At 40.9% G+C, this 19,356-nt stretch overlaps 2 protein-coding genes across 2 annotated transcripts in view; one reads left to right on the top strand and one right to left on the bottom strand.

Annotated features, from left to right (window-relative positions):
• LOC138964460 (5-aminolevulinate synthase-like) overlaps positions 1-9,933 on the bottom strand; it is a 48,470-nt gene extending 38,537 nt beyond the window's left edge. The window contains exon 1 of the mRNA XM_070336427.1: positions 9,897-9,933. The gene's annotated coding sequence lies outside the window, so the exon portion shown is untranslated. The remainder of the gene's footprint in view (positions 1-9,896) is intronic.
• A 453-nt stretch (positions 9,934-10,386) lies between these two features.
• The window catches only part of LOC138964454 (laminin subunit beta-1-like), a 71,236-nt gene continuing 62,266 nt past the window's right edge, over positions 10,387-19,356 (top strand). The window contains exons 1-2 of the mRNA XM_070336411.1: positions 10,387-10,464; positions 10,738-11,017. Coding sequence (XP_070192512.1) covers positions 10,936-11,017 — 82 coding nt within the window. The 5' untranslated portion in view covers positions 10,387-10,464; positions 10,738-10,935. The remainder of the gene's footprint in view (positions 10,465-10,737; positions 11,018-19,356) is intronic.

The raw sequence follows: 19,356 nt of genomic DNA, 5'->3' as shown, positions 1-19,356 counted from the left end.
CGAAATTTTGGGACTGCTGCCGGAAGGAGACCGTAATATATGGTTTCATCACTGTCAACTGGTTACAGAAAAAATCGTCTGCTCCAGTGAGCGCCGAAACCAAACGGTTGATTATGACGTGACACTTTTGCCATATTTAGATTTGTTTGCTTTATACAGCCGCAAAAAATAGCTCGCTTGAAACTGTCTTACATATCAATTCCTTTGTAATTCAAAAATTACAAAACACCATGAAAAATCATTATCGACGATCGCGAATCTGCTTATATCAATAATACATTACAAAAAGCTCTAAATATGTAAAAAAAAAAAAATTAAAAAATCGGTTTCCTTGCCAGACAAGAAAACTCAAGGCATCCTGTCAGGGAGAGAATGAGCCGAACTCATTTTGACCTGAGTTCAGGATGGGGCGCCGCTTCATACTTTCTTTGCCAGACGAAAATGAAAGCAACAAATGAGACGTGAATAGCAGTACGCAGAGAGAACAGAAACGAAGGCCGGAACATGAAAAGACATTCTCAATGCCCCTAGAAGAACCGAGGATGAATTAAAACCTAAACCTGCTAACTTCACTGAGATTGTTTAAACAGGGGCAGTGTATCATCTCTCTGTTAATACCTGTAGATTGGGAACGACAGCTTTGTTACCGAAATATGAAACCTAACTACTTTAGCCTACCGCGGTTGTTCGTTTGTTTAGGTCTTTTTTTGTTTTTTGTTTTTGGTCCCATGTTCATTTGGTGAATATTTGATGTAATGTAGTAAATTAACAATAAAACTGAAAAACCAGGACCAAGTCCATATTAATATACAAAAGCACCTAAAGGTGCAAATAGCAATTCAACCTACTTAATTCGCGCTGGTCACAGTGCCCGTTGAGGTAGAGATGAAGAATCAATATTCCATCGTTCTTTCGAGGCAATTAGCCCAATGTGCGATTTTGCCTGCCTCATGCAAGTCCCTTCATCTGCGCAGCAAGCACCAACTAACAACTCTGACTAGCCTGGCTTTAAACTCATGTATATCAGAACCTTGCTATCGGCAAAAACTCATTATCACTACAAGAGAGGCGCAGGGTCACCCGGTACTAACTAGGGTTGGGGTGACGCTAATCCGACATAAGCTCGGGAATTCATTTCTCTCAGACGAGATCTGCAGCAAGTGATTTAGAGTTTCTACGAGATGCAACATTACGTGATCTTGCGCACGTACGGCACAAACAAACAGAGTGTTTGTGTTTCACTGGCGCTGGTACGGTCGATAAACAGGCGCCCCTTTGATTCTGTTCAAACCGACTGACTTTCAATGCCAACATTCTTAAACCTTCATACTGTTGACTTCACAAATAGTAAACAGTATGTTAAATATAACTGGGACTAATTTCAATTAGTCAGCTTCCTTAACATGACCAGACACAATAATTATTATACCGTATTACTGTGAGAGTAGGCTCCAGGAGCAAGGGAAACAACTCCTTCGTCTGCGCAGATCAGCAGCATTGTACAGAGTACTGCCCCATAATACCTGAAGGTCCCTTCAGTGATTGACCAATGCGTTTCCGTGTTAGGAGTGCCAACAATATGCCGTACAGGCTTGACGTCAATGCTATCTTACAAGAAACCATCAACTATTTCACAACTTTTGCTCTTTGCTAGTAGTCTGAAGTAATAGTGGTGGTGATAGTAGGCTCAGTCCAGGGCCAAGAGAGACAACTCCGTCATCTAACCAGATTAGCAGCATTGTGCAGAGTACTTCCCCATTATACCTGAAGCTCCAATGAGCTTCAACTTTATTTAGCTGTTAGTGTATCCCAAGGATGGATCTGGACATTCCTTTTAAAACACCTGGAAAAAGCCAACTTATCATCCATGATCCAGATGAACTTTAAAACAGTTCTGCAAGTCCATGACCAAGGTTACGTACACATTATATGAATACCATTTAATAAAACTCAGATATGCCTGTGAACAGAATCTTGGGCCTGTTATTCTTTGATTCTGACAGTGAACTGTTATGTTTGTTTGTTTGTTTATTACGCTTCAACTACTACAAATCTGACTTGACCCTACATGTATCTAAAACTAGATGTTCAAATAGTGAGAGTTCTCATAATCGAAGATAGAAAAAATCCCAATCAAGTTGAAATGTCACTCTGGTCCATCTTCCCATCACATGACTACCACAACTTCTGAATTAAATCTCCTCAAATCAATAAATTAAAGGCACAGTCCTTCCTTCCTTCACACCGGATCAAGTTCCCTGCCACAGATCTGGCCGGGCTTTCACATGTATGAAATAAAAGCGTCCTTTCATTTGGAAACATGTCAATAATCTACAGGATGGCTGTATTAATATAGCAAATTGACATAGATGTCACCTACAAAATTAATTCAACCAAGTGTGTCAAAGAAAAAACTTTTTTCATGCAAATTAGTACCATGAAAATAGGTTCCTTTGATTGTCATTGGTGACATGGGAACGATAATATTGCCAAATTATTGTGACAATCACGTTGTGTTGCAATAAACTGGGTTTCATCATGGCAGCATGTATCACTATCAGAGCTGTACAGGATAAATCCCATTTAAGACGTCCCAAAATATGACAAAATCAGGTCTGAGCAGAGACATATTTATTCATGTCTACAGGGGTGTTGCTAGAAATTTTCATTTGGGGACATTTGGCTGAAACTGTCGGAGAGCTTTAGGACATTTCGGAACATTTTCTGCTATTATTTTGGCTCATCAAAAGTCGCCATAACATTGAAGCACAAGAGACCAATACAATCATTGTCTCAGGACGTACAGAACATATGTTGCATACTGCAACTAAAACAATTAACTTTGCAAATATAACTAAAATTTACACCAATTCTCTGAAACTTGTTCAACCCTTTAACTTAAATTTCTTGAAAGTAAAACAATAAAACTCTTCCAATCTTGTGCAAATATTGACAATCCTTGGGAAACATGACTGGTAAACATCAATGACAATAAAACATAAACACACTCCGACACTGTCACATAAAATTGTGACGGATTCTATCAAGGTTGACTAGAACAAAAATAAGAATGGCAGAACACCAGTAAAACCAAAATAGACTGTCACTGATGTGTGTCCAAAATGTGAGTGTTCTGGAGTCAGAGAGGTGTACCATGACTAGGAAACATATGTTTGAAGAATAACACCAGTAAAACTAAATCATGCTCAGATGTTCGTCACACCATCACTGCATTGTTTCATTTTCCATAAAGATGTCATAAAATGCCCCCTCTCCCAAATCCAAATCAAAAGCACTGACTGACTGAGAAACTATCACGAACCGGCGGACGCAAACGCTGAAAGAGTGGGAAACCACTCTGGCAGCTATAATTTTCGTAAATGGCTTCCATTCAAAACATTGTCTCGTTTTTGGCATTCGTGAAGAAAATAAACGACTAAGTACATCAGCAGCAAAATTTAGCAATCAAAGCCTGATCAATAAAACAAAATTTAAAAACAGAAAAATCATGGCCCGATTCAGCCAAATAATCTTCGGACATTTGGCCGATAAGGACATAAAAGTTTCGGCCAAGTAAAAATAAATCGGCGATTGGCCGAAGGGCCGACCCAAACGACACCCCTGGTCTATGGTTTGAGGAAGTGTTAAAATGAAGGTAAATTTACAGAGGTTATGAACAGAAAATCTGAAAAACTTAACGCCTTTTAATGAGGGAGATCTTAAAAATAGGGGATCTTAACTGGGGAGGAGGAGGGGAGATTTCCACTCTTTGCATGAAGGCTGGTAAAAGTTGAAAGGGTTTCAGACAACAGGGCAAGTGGCTCACCTTCTACAGGCCATACCATTTCATGGATGTCTTCTCAATCAAGCAAAGGCATGCGATTTCAAATAAACAAATGCCCTATATGTGCAGACAGGATACTTTCTGCTGCCCATTACAAAAAGTGTCATCATATAATACCCTGAAAAAGCCTAGTAGTTTACTGTACATTAAAACCCAACATTTTTTATTCCAGTTCAGAAACATAAATAAACTTTGACCTGCAGCTTTTTGTTAGTTTCTTTTGTTGTTGTTCCGTTTTTGTTTTGTTTTGTTGTAGCCAGGTTAATTGGACCTATACATATATATTTTCAATCCAGGTCACTGACCTATTGTCCTCCAAGTCTGGCAACAACACTGTATACATATGTAACATTACTAACAAGGGCACTTTCACTTCAGCACAGATCACATTGTGATGCATGCACTAGAGCCTTCTACCACCTTCTACAAGGGGTAGGAAACACATAACATCTTCCAGATACAGAGGCAATCCAACAACAACAGCCGCTGCTTGAAGGTACCTCATTCCAAGACAGATTAATACAGAGACTCGTTCTTCATACATACCATCATTGAATGGAACAGACTGACTGATGGAGTGATGACACTGTGAGCCTGCTTTCTCCTAACACTACCTTTTGTCTGCAAAAACTGAGAAACCTTGACGTGAACCCCGATGTCCTCCAAGTTTTTTACCGCAGTTTCATAGAATCCGCTTTAACTTTTTCGTTTATCTGCTGGTTTAGAAACCTATGTGTCAAAAACAAGAATGTGTTAGAGAAAGTGGTCAATGTCTGCAGCAAGATAGTGCGTCAGAAACAGCAAAGCCTGAGTTCGTTGTACCAACATCGTGCCGCTCACAAATGACTGCACGCATGTTATTGCCAAGCACTACAAGCTTCTGCCCTCGGGACGACGATTTCGGGTCCCAAAGTTCAGGACTGTTATAGCTAAGAACAGGTTTGTTGCAAAGTCAATCGAATTTTGTAATAAGTAGTTATTCAGGTCTTGCGGTCCAGTCAAATGTTGTTCAGGAAATGTAATTTAGAGTGGGAGAGGGAGAGAAAGGATGAGAGAGAGAGAGAGAGAGAGAGTGTGTGTGTGTGTGTGTATGCGTTATTATTATCATAAGTCAGTATTATAAGATTTCTGTGATGTTGTTCATAGTTTTGAGTATTTTTGATGTTGGAATGGAAAGTACTTATGTGATATGACACTGATACAGCAGTACATCCTTCCTTATGTTATAACCTACATAATATATACCTGGATGATGTGATGTTGTTTGGATTTGGATTCATTTTTAAGCAACTTTTAACATATTATATATATATTGATTCCATGCGCGTCTGCTTGTGACGTAATGTGATATGAATGGAGAGAAAGAGAGAGAGAGAGAGAGAGAGAGAGAGAGAGAGAGAGAGAGAGAGAGAGAGAGAGAGAGAGAGAGAGAGTGAGAGCATCAAAGCATATTTTAGAAGATAGAATTGTTTTGATATTGTCATCCTAATCTTGACTATTATAAGTGGGCCTCGATATTTTATTTAGGTTCTTACGTTTTATGCTGTTTATTGTAATGCTGTATATACCACACCTGAGTTTCTCCTCGTTGAGATGATAAAGTGTTCTATGTCTATGTCTTTTTCTCAGCATTCAGGAGGTTGAGGGTTGCAACCAAGATCTAATCAACTCCACTTCTGTTTTAACTTATTATCACCATGCTGTACATAGTTTATGGGACTTGAAAACCTATGACAGTGTAGAAAGAAGCCCCTTTTTAAATAGCGCTGCGCACACTCTCCGTCACCTATAGCGGCAAACGGCTCATAATGAAACCCAAAAGTTCACAACAGGCCAACACCTCATGAGATTCCAGATCCAGAATAGTCTGGTTGTTAGAAAATTACCAGTAACAAAAATCCGTCAACTATGAAATTTGTAATTTGAGCGTATTTTCTCAAACACCGAAACTATCAGCTTCCTGAAACATGGCACCAACTGACCAAGCTCACACATCTTCACATCTTTTGTAGTTTATCTTTTGTTTGTTATGACTCAGACCTTGAATTGTTATACAATGTACTACCTGCACCATTCTGTGAATAGGAAATTATCACAATTGCCTGTACTTCACGTATGTATAACTAAGATTACAAACAAAAACAATCACATTATAAAGCAAAGTGTTATGGGTTAGCACTTGAAAAGCGGTCGGGTCACTTTGTGCCCCGGACTACCCCGGACTACAAGAAATGTTTGGACAACAAAGACAGATCATGTGATGCCACAATCTATTGATCTGTGTTTATTTACAAAACCCAGACACACAATTTTAAGTCAAGTCAACAAGTTTATTTTCAACCACTGCCCCTGACTACCCCGGACTGCCCCTGAATGCACGCACACGGACGATTGTGTGTGTGTGTGTGTGTGTGGTGTGTGTGTGTGTGTGTCTGTCTGTCTGTGCGTGTGTGTGTGTGTGTGTGTGTGTAGAGCGAGGGCACAAAGAATATAATATAAAAGGAAAGCGTGTGCTATCATTCCCAGGAACTCTGATGTCAAATTTCATAAAGATCGGTCCTGTAGTTTAGTCTGAATCGCTCTACACACACACACACACGCACAGACACACACACACACCACACACACACGAGTACAGACTCATGCACGCGCACGCGCACGCGCACGCACACACACACACACACAAACACACACACACACACACAAACAGTAACACTAACACATGTGCACAAAATGAACACACACACACACACACACACACCGAGCGAGAGAAAAAGACTACAGGGAGGCATGACGTCATGATGAACTTTTGAACGAACTGCGCCCAATGGAGGTCTCCCTATTGACGTCATCACTTCGTGCGCACCGGGGCTTGGAGGGCAAGAAGCCACCGCGCCGCTTAGCGAAAACATGGAAGCGTGGTGCCGATCGCGAAGTTTCGCTGCGGCGATTCCGTATTTGCGTCGACGATTTGGCTAAATTTCATTCAAGATGGTGAATACTTGTTGCATAATCGGTTGCACAAGCCGAAGCAACAAGGAAAATGCTCTTGCATTTTTCAGAATTCCGAAAGTCGACGCTGGAGGAAGACACCGAGATTTACTGGAGAAAAGAAGGAGAGCGTGGCTGAAAAAAATCAACAGGAAAAACATAAACATAACTTCTGTGGATGCCAAACCAGAAAAACAGTATTAATTTTACTTATGTATCTATATGATTTGTGCTGGCAGGAATGTGTGTAGTTACTTTTTTGTTTTTGCTTTCTGACTGAAGTGTGTATTATTGAAAACATTTTCAAGGGCTCAACACTGTTCCTTATTTGATCTTGAGATATGATGCTTAGTATGTGGGTGCATGTACAGTTCTTTTCTTTTTACACTTTGACAGTATTGATGTGTGAACAGTTATTGTTCATTGATTCCAAACCTCAACAGCAGTATTAATTTTGCTAATGATTGAAACACCGATTCACTCGCTTTTTGACTGAAATGTGCAGTTTGAAACAAGATTCAACACTGCTTATGTTAATGCCATAGCTTTTTGACTCAAGTGTGTGCCTTAATCAATGCTGGTTAGCATGTCTGTATAGTTTATTGACAAGTGTGTGATTTAAAACAGAAACAAAACTGTTTATGTGGATGCCAAACCTGAAACACAGTATTGATTTGACTTGTGTACAGTATCTGTATGACTTGTGCTGGCTGGCATGAGTGTAGTTCCTTTTTTTGCTTCCTGGCTCAAGTGTGTATAATTCAAAGCATTTTCAAGACTCAACACTATTCCTTATTTGATTTTGAGATCTGATGCCAAGTGTGTGTGTGTACAGTTCTTTTATTTTTTTCTCACTTTTTTGTCAGTTTTTATATGTAAACAGTTACTGTTCATTGATTGGAAACACTAATTCACTCATTGTCAGACATGTGATTTTTGACTGAAGTGTGCAATTTGAAACAGATTCAACACTGCATATGTTGATGCCATAGCTTTTTGACTGAAGTGTGCAATTTGAAACAGATTCAACACTGCTTATGTTGATGCCATAGCTTTTTGACTCCAAGTGTGTGCCTTAATCAGTGCTGGTTAGCATGTCTGTACAGTTTATGCTTTTTTTTTATTGAAGCATGTGATTTTAGTAAGAACTAATAAATACATTGTTGTTGCAGTAACGTTTTTGTTCTTAAGACTTTTTTTTTAAAGCTTGCGTGTGTCTTATCTGAGACATTTCTTAATTGTGAAGAATCTGGTGAGTGATTGTCAGAATGAGTGTGTATCTGTGTAATGGCTCCTTTGTTTAGTCAACAAAGTTAATATGTTGAGCCCAGCTGTCCTAAACGGAAAAATATGTGTCTGGTTTGTCTCAAAACAGTAACGTTTCACAAAATTGAACAAAACTGTTGAAAACACACCTACTGGAGCTAACAAAGGCAGAGATTAGGTACAAATCAAAAGTAATGTGTTAAATATCACACTCACACCAGCTTCACATTCACAGAGTGACAGATTGGTAAAAATTAAAATACATATGTGTTCAACGCTTTATTTAACTGAACTGTCATTGTCAACATATATATAAAAATTAAAAACAAAAAACACGTAACACTGAATTCAGGGACATTTTTAGTTACTGTCTTCAGCAGCACTAAAGTAAAACGAAATAGAAAAAATAAAAAAGAAGAACAAAAAACACACACACACATTACACATTTACAGGTTCACAATAAATGTTCTAAGGTAATATCAAAGTAAGCACTAAAGCAGACACCAGACTTGATCCCAAAAAGGAAAAAAGAATCGCTTCTCCAAACATAAACATGCAAAGTTAGAAATACCATTTCTCGAATAACAATGAAATGAAAACTCACACACACTGAAGCAGAAATAATAGGTAATCTAAAACTAAAGAGCTTCACACATAAACATACGAAGTTAGAAATAGAACTACAAGTTCTTGAATAATAACAAAATGAAAACTCATGCACACACACTGAAGCAGAAATTATATGTAATCTGAAACTAAAGAGCTTCGGTCAATTTCTCCAAGTATCGCACTTTAGCAACGTCACTCAATGATGTAATGTACTTCTCTTTTGGCTGGTCGACCGTTTTTGTTCCTGATTTTGACATTATTCAATTAAAACACTCCCGAATCATCGAGCGGCGCACTGACGCTACTAGCCGTTCCGCTTCTTGCCCTCCAACCCATTTCTGCGTATCACGTGACACCGCTCCGAAGTACGCAAAAGGGAGACCTCCATAGTTTCCCAGCAATAAGCTGTTAAGTCCAGACAGACAGACAGACAGACACACACACACACAATTAAAGTCTGCTGAGCCCTAGTTTTAGCGTACTCGGGGATAAACACAGATCAATAGATTGTGGCATCACATGATCTGTCTTTGTTGTCCAAACATTTCTTGTAGTCCGGGGTAGTCCGGGGCACAAAGTCTGGGTTTTGTAAATAAACACAGATCAATAGATCTGTCTTTGTTGTCCAAACATTGTAGTCCGGGGTAGTCTGGGGCACAAAGGGTTTTGTAAATAAACACAGATCAATAGATCTGTCTTTGTTGTCCAAACATTTCTTGTAGTCCGGAGTAGTCCGGGGTAGTCCTGGGTAGTCCGGGGTAGTCCGGGGCACAAAGTGACCCGACCCCTTGAAAAGCCTCAAGGCACATACATTGACTCGATTGAGTAAAACGCCGTTTAAAAGTAACAACCATGATTACACATCAAACTGTCAATTCATTCAAAGACTGATTATTTGGGTAGATAGTCTTTGTGTGGTGAATATCACATGGGATGTGTTTTAGTTCCTATGTTACTTTTTGCCTAAAACATCCGTCCACAGCTTGATACGGGGCAATGGGTTACTTCCCTTCGTCCTGTAACCGGATTACAAAACACATTTTCTCATAAATGTGAGAGAAAACTAGAATCGATCACCTTCATACTAGTCTAAACCACAACAGATACTTAGACATAAAGTGTTCAGTTCCCTTTTTTTACCAAAGAATGATACATTATGATAGAAAAACACAAGTAAAGACTCACAGGTTTACGTTCGTGTCTTCATCGGTCTCGTCTGCTTTGCAGGATATGACGTAGAAGAAAAAGTTGACCTCATTAAACTTCCAATCTTGACCTATTTAAGCAAAAAAGAGCAAAGAATCAATTAAAACGTACTCAATTCCGAGTTTCCATAGTCCATACCTCTTTTTATTTGATTGTCAAAGAATAAAAAATGATACAGATTATTCCAAAAAGTATAGATTACAAAATGCCCCTTGTTATTACTGTATGTAGACGCTGTTCTGTCATTGAGACCACCTCCCCATGTAAAGTGCACCAAGTTTTACCTAACTTTACAAGTTTTCATTCAATCGCCATGCTACCCAAAAAGTCAGTTTAACAATAATTTTTAAAAGGAGGATCATAAATTTGTTTTTTTTAACTTTCTTTGTGATGAATTCTCCTTTTTAGTTATTGTAGCTTAAACGTATGGAATGCGTAACCGCAGGTTCTAAATATAGCTTCACAGTGTGTCTCGCCATGAAGCCGACTGTCTGACAGAAGCCGGAGCTGGTGGTCTGAGATGTCGGAATCGAGTGTACAGTGAAAGGTGGGTGTGGGTTGGCACGTTATTACTTGATCGTTTCCCGTCTATTTATCATTTTGCAACGATTTGTCAACTTTGCTAATCAAGGGATTGATCGAGATCGGTCTTTTCACTTCGCAAGTTTCAGAAACTTCGAAAAGAAAGTTTTCTGGAGCATGGGAAATAACTCAAATAGTTGCCTTCTTGACAAGATAACAAACGCGGGCCGATCGAACGATAAATTCTGTTTGGATTTTCACCTCCACGCGTTTTTGAGCTTGATTTCTGCTTTTTCAGGTGTACAGCGATCGACCAAAATGCGGGATTTGTGACAGACGATACAGGAAAACTTTACAGAAAGAGCTACAGTTGGCTCCTTCCGTAGAGGGGTTTGGAGAGCAAGAGTGTGCAGTGCAGTTTGTGTACAAGTGACTGCACCCAGGAACGCAGTAACGGCAGTGCTCATGGCTCTGTGAACAGATACATTCTGTGGAAATGAAAGTACGACGTGTCCTCGAAGCCATCACAAAGATGAAGAACTTTTTGGTTATATTGATCGTCTGCTCCTCAATAGCAGGTGAGTGTTTAAATTCATGTTCTGATTGTTCAGAACTCTGGAGCAAAGCTTTTTTTTATTCTCTGACTACTTTCTACTGGGTGATCTAGCTGGCATGTTGGGATTTCTTCACGGTTTCAAGTTTCTGCATACATGTAACAAAATTGTTGCAGGATGCTGAAGGGTCAGACTGTCTCAAATGTAATTAGTAGAGAAATCGTCAGGGCTGGTGTGCTTAAACCAACATGATTTATTTAACATAATCTGTGTGTTGCATTTCGTTAAACTTAAAAGTTTACTTTTATTCATTGTTCATGGAACGTTCCAGTGAATTGCAAGTGTCTGGCTTTATGCATGTAAATTGTAATTGTAAATAATCATACCAGAGCCTTGATTCATTGAAGTATTAGTTCTTCTTCTTCTTCATTCATGGGCTTAGACTCCCACGTTCACTCATGTTTTTAGCACGAGTGGATTTTTACGTGTATGACCGTTTTTACCCCGCCATTCAGGCAGCATACGCCGATTTCGGGGGAGAAGTATTAGTTTAAATGAGTGACTTTTCATCTCGTTCAGTTATAAACAAACTTGATTTTTTTTATGCCAGTAAACATCATACTGAGTGTCTCTCTGACTCTCATATCTTGTCTTTTTTCTAACATTAAAATTCAAAGAAAGCTGTGTTGAACACATCAAAGAAGAGTGTCCAACCATCACTCCAGGTGTCCAGCATTTATCAAAAGGTCAAAACTCCCCCCAAAAATATCAGACAGAAAGCGTTGCTTGAAGCTAAAAATACAAGCAGTACAAGTGAAAGGAAACCCTGGGGTGACCCCTCTCTTAGACAGGCTTTTGTGCATAAGTAGTGTGTTTGTACACAGGGCTCAACCTGGGCATTGAAGTGTGGAGAAAAGCAGGGCTAGAATACCTACACGCCAGTGACTCCAGATTTAGCTGTTGGCTTTGAAGTGGCTCACCTTAGGTCCCCAGACACAACACTGCAGGCTTCGTCCTCGCTCAAGCAGAAAAAGCGTTTTTTCGGGCTTTCTGATATCTGAACACTGGACTGAGTCAGCACTACGCTTCTTTAGCGTGTAGTTGTAGTTATACTGGTCCCCCCCCCTTGAGGCTGTGTCTAAGCTGTTTGCACTTTTTTTTTTTTAGTTACTTGTAGACTTCTCTGTGACTTCTTTTCCCACCATGATGTCATAGGTGAAAAAGGTGCACTGCTTTGACTTATGGGGTAATGCATGGTAACTCAACTTTAAGTTATTCATTGTTATACTGCGTTAACTGATTCAGTAAATTGAGTAATGCATGGTAACTCAACTGTTAGTTATTCATTGTTACTTTGGCAGCTTCCCTTTGTCAGTGTGTGTTAGTGTTACTATTATTATTAATGAGATAGTATTATGTTACTTTGTTCTGTTGTTGCTGTGTGTTTTGATCTGGTAGACTAGTATGACATCTGGGAATGGACATGTATACATACATGTATGTAAGTAACATGAATATGTTGCAATCAGCCTAGTCTGGTGGTATTTTTCATCCTTCCTCGTCAGTCATGATGGTGAATACGTCCATTTTATTTCCCATGCACACATTAGTTCAGATTTGTTACAATATAAATCTTGATAATGATATCCTCCTGTTTGTGTGTGTGTGTTATAATGTGGTAGGAAGAATCTTGAAGTTATCCTTGGTTCCTCAGCGAACAGAGCTCCCCTGTTCTTATAAAGGAAACATTGCCAGGCAAAGTAACAGTACTTTCATTGTTTCAAAAGTATCTATGGAGAAATAAATCCCTTCCCAAGAAACGGCAGATAGATAGCATGCTTGTGGGAAGGTTTGGTCAGCATCTTCCATGGCACCAGGCAAGTTGCCTAGTCAGTCTACGGAAAATGGCACCATAACCAAGGATTTATTGCTAAAGAATTTCTGTTTTCAGATTCATGTTCTGCTATGTTTGTAGTATGTCTGGTCAAAAATCGAGAAAAATATAATTATTTTTAAAAAAGTTATCAAATGTGTGTGTCAGTGTCTATTTTGTCACAAAGCGATTCTACGTTTTTTACATTGTCTGAACTGTTTTGACACCACGAACATCAAATATAACATGCAAGTCACAGTTTATGATTACAATATAAAAAAATGTCTAAGATATTAAAAATCAAAAGGTCAAGGTCATTGGGTCATAAGGTCAAATTTGTTGTTTATGCGTGAAGTGAAGGCTGTGTAATCATTTTCAGTAGCATAACGAATATTTTTTTTATACACGCACTAAACACACACACACACACACACACACACACACACACACACACACACACACACACACACACACACAGAGGGGAAATTCCAAAGTAATTGGTACACGGCAAGGTCATATTTATTGTTTTCAACTAAAAGTAGAATACTGTACTCATTTTAAACCAAACATCATCTTTGTGAAGGTTTTGTTCTACAAAAACATAAGTATTCCTGTACAGGAGAATGTAAGCGCACTCAAGCAACATGTAAAAAGGCCACAACGTTTGCAGTGTAAACTAAGAAAACAAGATGAATGATGTCAGGAAGTCGCTGGATAGTCTACCGCGTGACAAGGGAGCAGGGTATACAAAAGCAAACCATTCAAACACAAGCAATGAAACAACAAACGTAAACAAGGCAATTGATTAGATAAAGCATCACATAATCAAATAATCGACAACATTTTAAATTCAAAGCACATAACTCCAACATCATTACACAAACATTGCACAACATTCATAAACATTATTGACCAATAATGTATTCACAGCGTTAGTCATGCATTGGTCGACGGCAGACTGCAGAATTGAGCATCAAAGCAGTCATAAAACACTCAATGAATGCATTCACTGAATACAAATATCTGTGAACACATTCCGTAATCAGAAAAAAATCAGGAAACAACAGGAATGATAATAATTATGTCCCTTGAAAAACATCTCACAACATCAGTCACTGTCATAGAAATAAAGAAAGGCTCCAATACACATTTGTACATTTGAAAAACATCTCACACCGGTCACTGTCATAGAAATAAAGAAAGTCTCCAATACATATTTGTACATTCTCCAAAGAGCAATGCTAGTTGTTCTCTTAATCATCTGTCTGTAGAAAGGCCTGCCCAACATCGATCCGTCCTGCGTACATGGTGACCGGCTTGGAAGCTCTGGTAGACATCCTTGTGAGTTTCTTTCAGCTGCAGCATGTCCTGGAGATACAGGTGGAGGGATTTGGTGTAGAGGTTGTGCCCTGCTGCTGCCATGAAAGGCATCATTTCATGGACAGTGGACAGATGCAGGTCCCAGTTTCCTGTGCGTTCAGCTTTGAGGAACTTGCGCAGAATGTCAACCATGTCCACGTCCATGTACTGAATCCACAGTGCAGCTGTGGGGTGGCACTTGAGGGTTTGCTTTTGGCGTTCTAGTTTTAGCTGAATCGATGCGATTGTCTCATCAACGCAAACTTCTCCTAGCGGGATAGCTCCACTCATCAACAAGTCCCACATGTTGGCTGCACGGGCAAGGTCCCCATCAGGCTCCTCACATGAGACAGGAGCATCTTCATTTGCTGATGGCGCGATATCATCCACTGTCCCAGCAATTTGCACATCTTCTGGTACATCTGTGCTATCCATTTCCTCAATGGAGACGTCACTTAGTGTCACATCCAGGTCTGGGAGTGGCAGAGAGATTTTGAACGTTTGTGAGGTCAGGAGTGCGTTCAGAGCCGAGTCAACCAGAAAGTGGCCTCTAACTGCTCGGACACTGCCTTGCCTTGAAGCATGTAGTTGACAGCTGTTGGTGCATATGTCAGTTCTAGCACCTCCTGCAGACCGCTGCCCTCCATCAAACGTCCAATGCAGCCCAAAAAGCTCATTTCCATGTGAAAATCTTCAAGCCTTAGAACAATTGAGGCCAAGTCAGCATCATCAGGTTTGTTGGCGACGATCTCATGGGCTTTCCAAAATAGGGGCTGGTCGAAAGTGAGCACTGGAGTCGAGCCATGTCTCTTTGCTTCCTTCGCCGTGAACAGCAGTGTAGAGTGAATGCAAGTCAGATCACCAGGGTTCATGTCGATCATTGGCAAGAAGAAAACGCTCGACTTACCAGGGCGACGGTCGTTGTGGACAGCCTGCATCGTTCCAGACCATGAAGGTCTTGCAGGCTTCAGCGGCCACACCACCTTCCACAAGACATCAAGGTGTATAGATGGGTCAACAGCTCGCAGGTTTTCTAGTTCCCTGTATGTAGTGTTCCCAAAGTGAACTGCCTTTGACTGGAAATACACGATGTCAATTGTTCCCTTTTCTTTTGAATCTTTGGAGGTGACATCCAACCTAGGAATAGGCGTTGTTCGTCGTGTTCCAGGAGTTGTGGTAGCAATCATTCCCATACCATGGAACGAATTGTATCCATCCAAGGTACAGGAATTGTGATCCACATTGTCAGCCACGTATTGTAGAATCACATTCTTGGCACATCCTGGAATATCTGTACTTTGGGACACAGCTGCATTTGCCTCAAATCTCTGCACCTCTGTGTAGGAAGACGAGAAGCCCATCGCATTCAACACATCGATCAGATATCGGGAGCCAAAATGGTGGTGCATTTGGACTCCAAGTCCAATTTGAAGTGGGGCGATGACAACCCTAGGTCGAGCTGCCTGGACAATTGCTTGTCCCACAGATGCAATTTTATTGTCAGCATCTTTTTCGCTGAAAATCAAACGCAGGAAAAGCTGAAGGGACTGGGGAACAAAGTCCAGGTTGTACGCCCCTGAAGAAATATCCTCTGATGTTGGATATTCCTTGTTTGTCGTTGCAGAAGCAGCTTTTATTTCATTCTTTATCAGTGCTGCAAGAGACCAGTGTTGGAGCCAAACTCTGGGGTCCTGCCGACGAACTGCGCAAGACTGCGGACTTCCTGGCAGCCACTGGTCTGAGGACCTAGCACGGCCACCAACATCGAACGCAGAAGAAGAAGAAGAAGTGCTGCAGCAGCTTTCACCAGCTTCAGTTTTTCACTTTCGTCGTCATTAGTCTTCGGAGAATTGTAAAAATCATGAAGAATGGATTTAGCTGTTGTGCGGAATGTTACAACATTAGACTTGCCCAGAATGTTCGCTATGATGATTTTTTCATCAAATCTCTCCCAGAGCTTTTCCTTCATCCATTTGGTGGTGTAACCAACCCCTCCACTGAACTCTTGCATTTTCTGCACAAGCTCTCCGATGGTGATCTGTTCGTCATCGTGGTTAATGAGATATTCTGCTGTTTTCTCAAAAACTTCAAGTTTTTCAGTGTCCGGTGGTCTACCCACACTTCGGCTTGGAGCGTTTGTCAGTGCGTATGCACCTGGCTTGTCATTATAACGTTTGGGAATTGACAGACCAAGCGCTCTGAAGTTACAGACTTTACAAGTTATATGGTACACAGCATCTGCTGCATGCAGGTCTCTTGCAAATTCAAGCTTTCCCTTGACGATATCTGCCCACTCATCATTTCTTTCGTCACATTTTTTCAAAATTTCAGTTTGTAAAGATAATGTTCTGACTCTGTATGCCTCATCAGGTCCACGTGTTTTGGAAAGATTTACCCGAGTCCCACAGAAAAAGCAGCAACTTGCAAAGTCAAATCTGTGTTGCTTAGATCGTGTGCTTCGCTCTCCAAGCTCAGTCTTATCGGTATCTCTGTTTTGCTGTCTTAAGTCTTTCTCGATATTATTGTCGTTGGTGTAATCCCTTCGACACTCGATATGCACCCTTTGACCAACTGTAGGCTGAACGGTTCTGTTCTGTCTTCTCTGGCTCGAATCCTTGATTCCTGTATCAACAAACAAATAACATTGCTCACTACAAACTCTTTTTTATAGACATTTCAACAGAAGCACGCAATTTGTTAACCGGCTATGACCCCACACACTTGCTTTGATAAGTCTCACTGGATGACACCCAGTAATACAACAAACTACAAATACAGCACAACATGTAAAAGAACACCAAAGGGAAAAAACAACAAAAGAACAAAAACAAACAAAATAAAAAAGGACATAAAACAAACAAACAAACAAACAAACGTTATAGTATACAGAACACTAAGAAACTCAAATTTATCATAAGAATTTAAACAAATCAAGAGAGAGAACATACTTGCACATCCTTTCTTTCCCAGGGTATTAAACTCAACGTCACATGGTTCGTTGCATATTGGACAGGTTTTTAATGGATCATCCATTGTGGTAGCCTTTGAAGTGCTGCAAGTAAAATAGTTTTCATGAACACAAATTTGTAATGTTCAACATTGATAACAGCACCACCATTAAATACCACAATAATATATAGTGCGTCCTGCATGTTACTTATGTAATCAGTTGATTCTAGAGGAAAACAACTAAAACACATGAAAATAGGAATTTTGACTGGAATGTTCAGCCATACAAATCCTTGCTAAAAGAGAGTTTTTCAGGCGGCAGTACAGACAGTAAAACCTTCAGTTAAAGTATTTTATGGAATAGTCAAACCAAAACTAACCTTCATTGTTTTAAAGTTGTAGATGACCACAAATAAACGTCCATGCAGCTCTGGTGTATCACAAAGACTGAAGTGAAAAACTGCTTCAAATAATCAAACTGTGAAGATTCCAGCAAGATGGTATCAAAGACAGGTTGTGCTGTCAGACCAGAGTTATGGTGAGAGCATCCGGCGAGCGCGCGGTCACGGCGATCAGATTACTGATAGCCAGCCTCCCTTACCCTCTATCCAGGAACCCCCTCATCCCCTCCTCTTCCTGCTGCAGAATGGCAGGCGAGTGATGCCATGATCTCTCTGTATCGAACTTTTAATCGATCATATCTCGGCCGTGCGATCTTCAAATGGAGTCGAATTGTGTATGCATGTTAAGTGTTCCATGCTGAGCGCAGCCATTATAAAATAAATTCTTTAGGATTTAATCCTTAGTCTCCGGCAGTATGACTGAACAAAAGGGAAATACATAATCCTTTCCTTCCGGCTACACCACAGTAGCAGGCAGGCATGGATCTACCACCTGGGGCTCCCTCTGCATCATTTTTCATAGCTGGCCTTTGACCCATCCCCTCCCACTTTCCCCCCTCCCCCACCGCCACATATCTCTCATCACTTCATGCCTTGCCCACCACCCTGCTCCCTTCGGCAGCCATCCCAGTGATGTAGGCATCATTTAGTGTTCTGCTAGAACTCAGAAGAATGTTTGAAGCTCCTCTCTCTCTCTCGCTCTCGTTCATCCAAAAGTTTATCAGTCTCTCTCTCTCACTGACTCTCTCTTTCTTTCTCTATCATCCCTGAACCTATCTCTCTCTTTCATCCCGAAACCTCTCTGTCTGTGTGCCTCTCTTCTCTCTCTCACATCCCGAAACCTCTCTGTCTGTGTGCCTCTCTCTCTCACACATCCCTAAACCTCTCTGTCTGTGTGCCTTTCTCTCTCACACATCCCTAAAGCTAAACGTAAACCTCTCTGTCTGTGTGCCTCTCTCTCACATATCCCTAAACCTCTCTGTCTGTGTGCCTCTCTCTCACACATCCCGAAACCTCTCTGTCTGTGTGCCTCTCTCTCTCACATCCCTAAACCTCTCTGTCTGTGTGCCTCTCTCTCACATATCCCTAAACCTCTCTGTCTGTGTGCCTCTCTCTCACACACATCCCGAAACCTCTCTGTCTGTGTGCCTCTCTCTCACACATCCCGAAACCTCTCTGTCTATGTGCCTCTCTCTCTCACACATCCCGAAACCTCTCTGTCTGTGTGCCTCTCTCTCTCTCACACATCCCTAAACCTCTCTGTCTGTGTGCCTCTCTCTCTCACACATCCCTAAACCTCTCTGTCTGTGTGCCTCTCTCTCTGACATATCCCTAAACCTCTCTGTCTGTGTGCCTCTCTTCTCTCTCACACATCCCGAAACCTCTCTGTCTGTGTGCCTCTCTCTCTCACACATCCCGAAACCTCTCTTGTCTGTGTGCCTCTCTCTCTCACATCCCGAAACCTCTCTGTCTGTGTGCCTCTCTCACACATCCCGAAACCTCTCTGTCTGTGTGCCTCTCTCTCTCTCTCACATCCCTAAACCTCTCTGTCTGTGTGTCTCTCCCTCTCACACATCCCTAAACCTCTCTGTCTGTGTGCCTCTCTCACACATCCCTAAAGCTAAACCTCTCTGTCTGTGTGCCTCTCTCTCTCACACATCCCTAAAGCTAAACCTCTTTGTCTGTTTGCCTCTCTCTCTCACACATCCCTAAACCTCTCTGTCTGTGTGCCTCTCACACATCCCGAAACCTCTCTGTCTGTGTGCCTGTCTCTCTCTCTC

The sequence above is a fragment of the Littorina saxatilis genome, linkage group LG4 (assembly GCF_037325665.1).
Source record: "Littorina saxatilis isolate snail1 linkage group LG4, US_GU_Lsax_2.0, whole genome shotgun sequence".
Taxonomy (NCBI): domain Eukaryota; kingdom Metazoa; phylum Mollusca; class Gastropoda; order Littorinimorpha; family Littorinidae; genus Littorina; species Littorina saxatilis.
The sequence above is the reverse complement of the archived record's forward strand: the minus strand, read 5'-3'. Positions and strand labels throughout refer to the sequence as shown.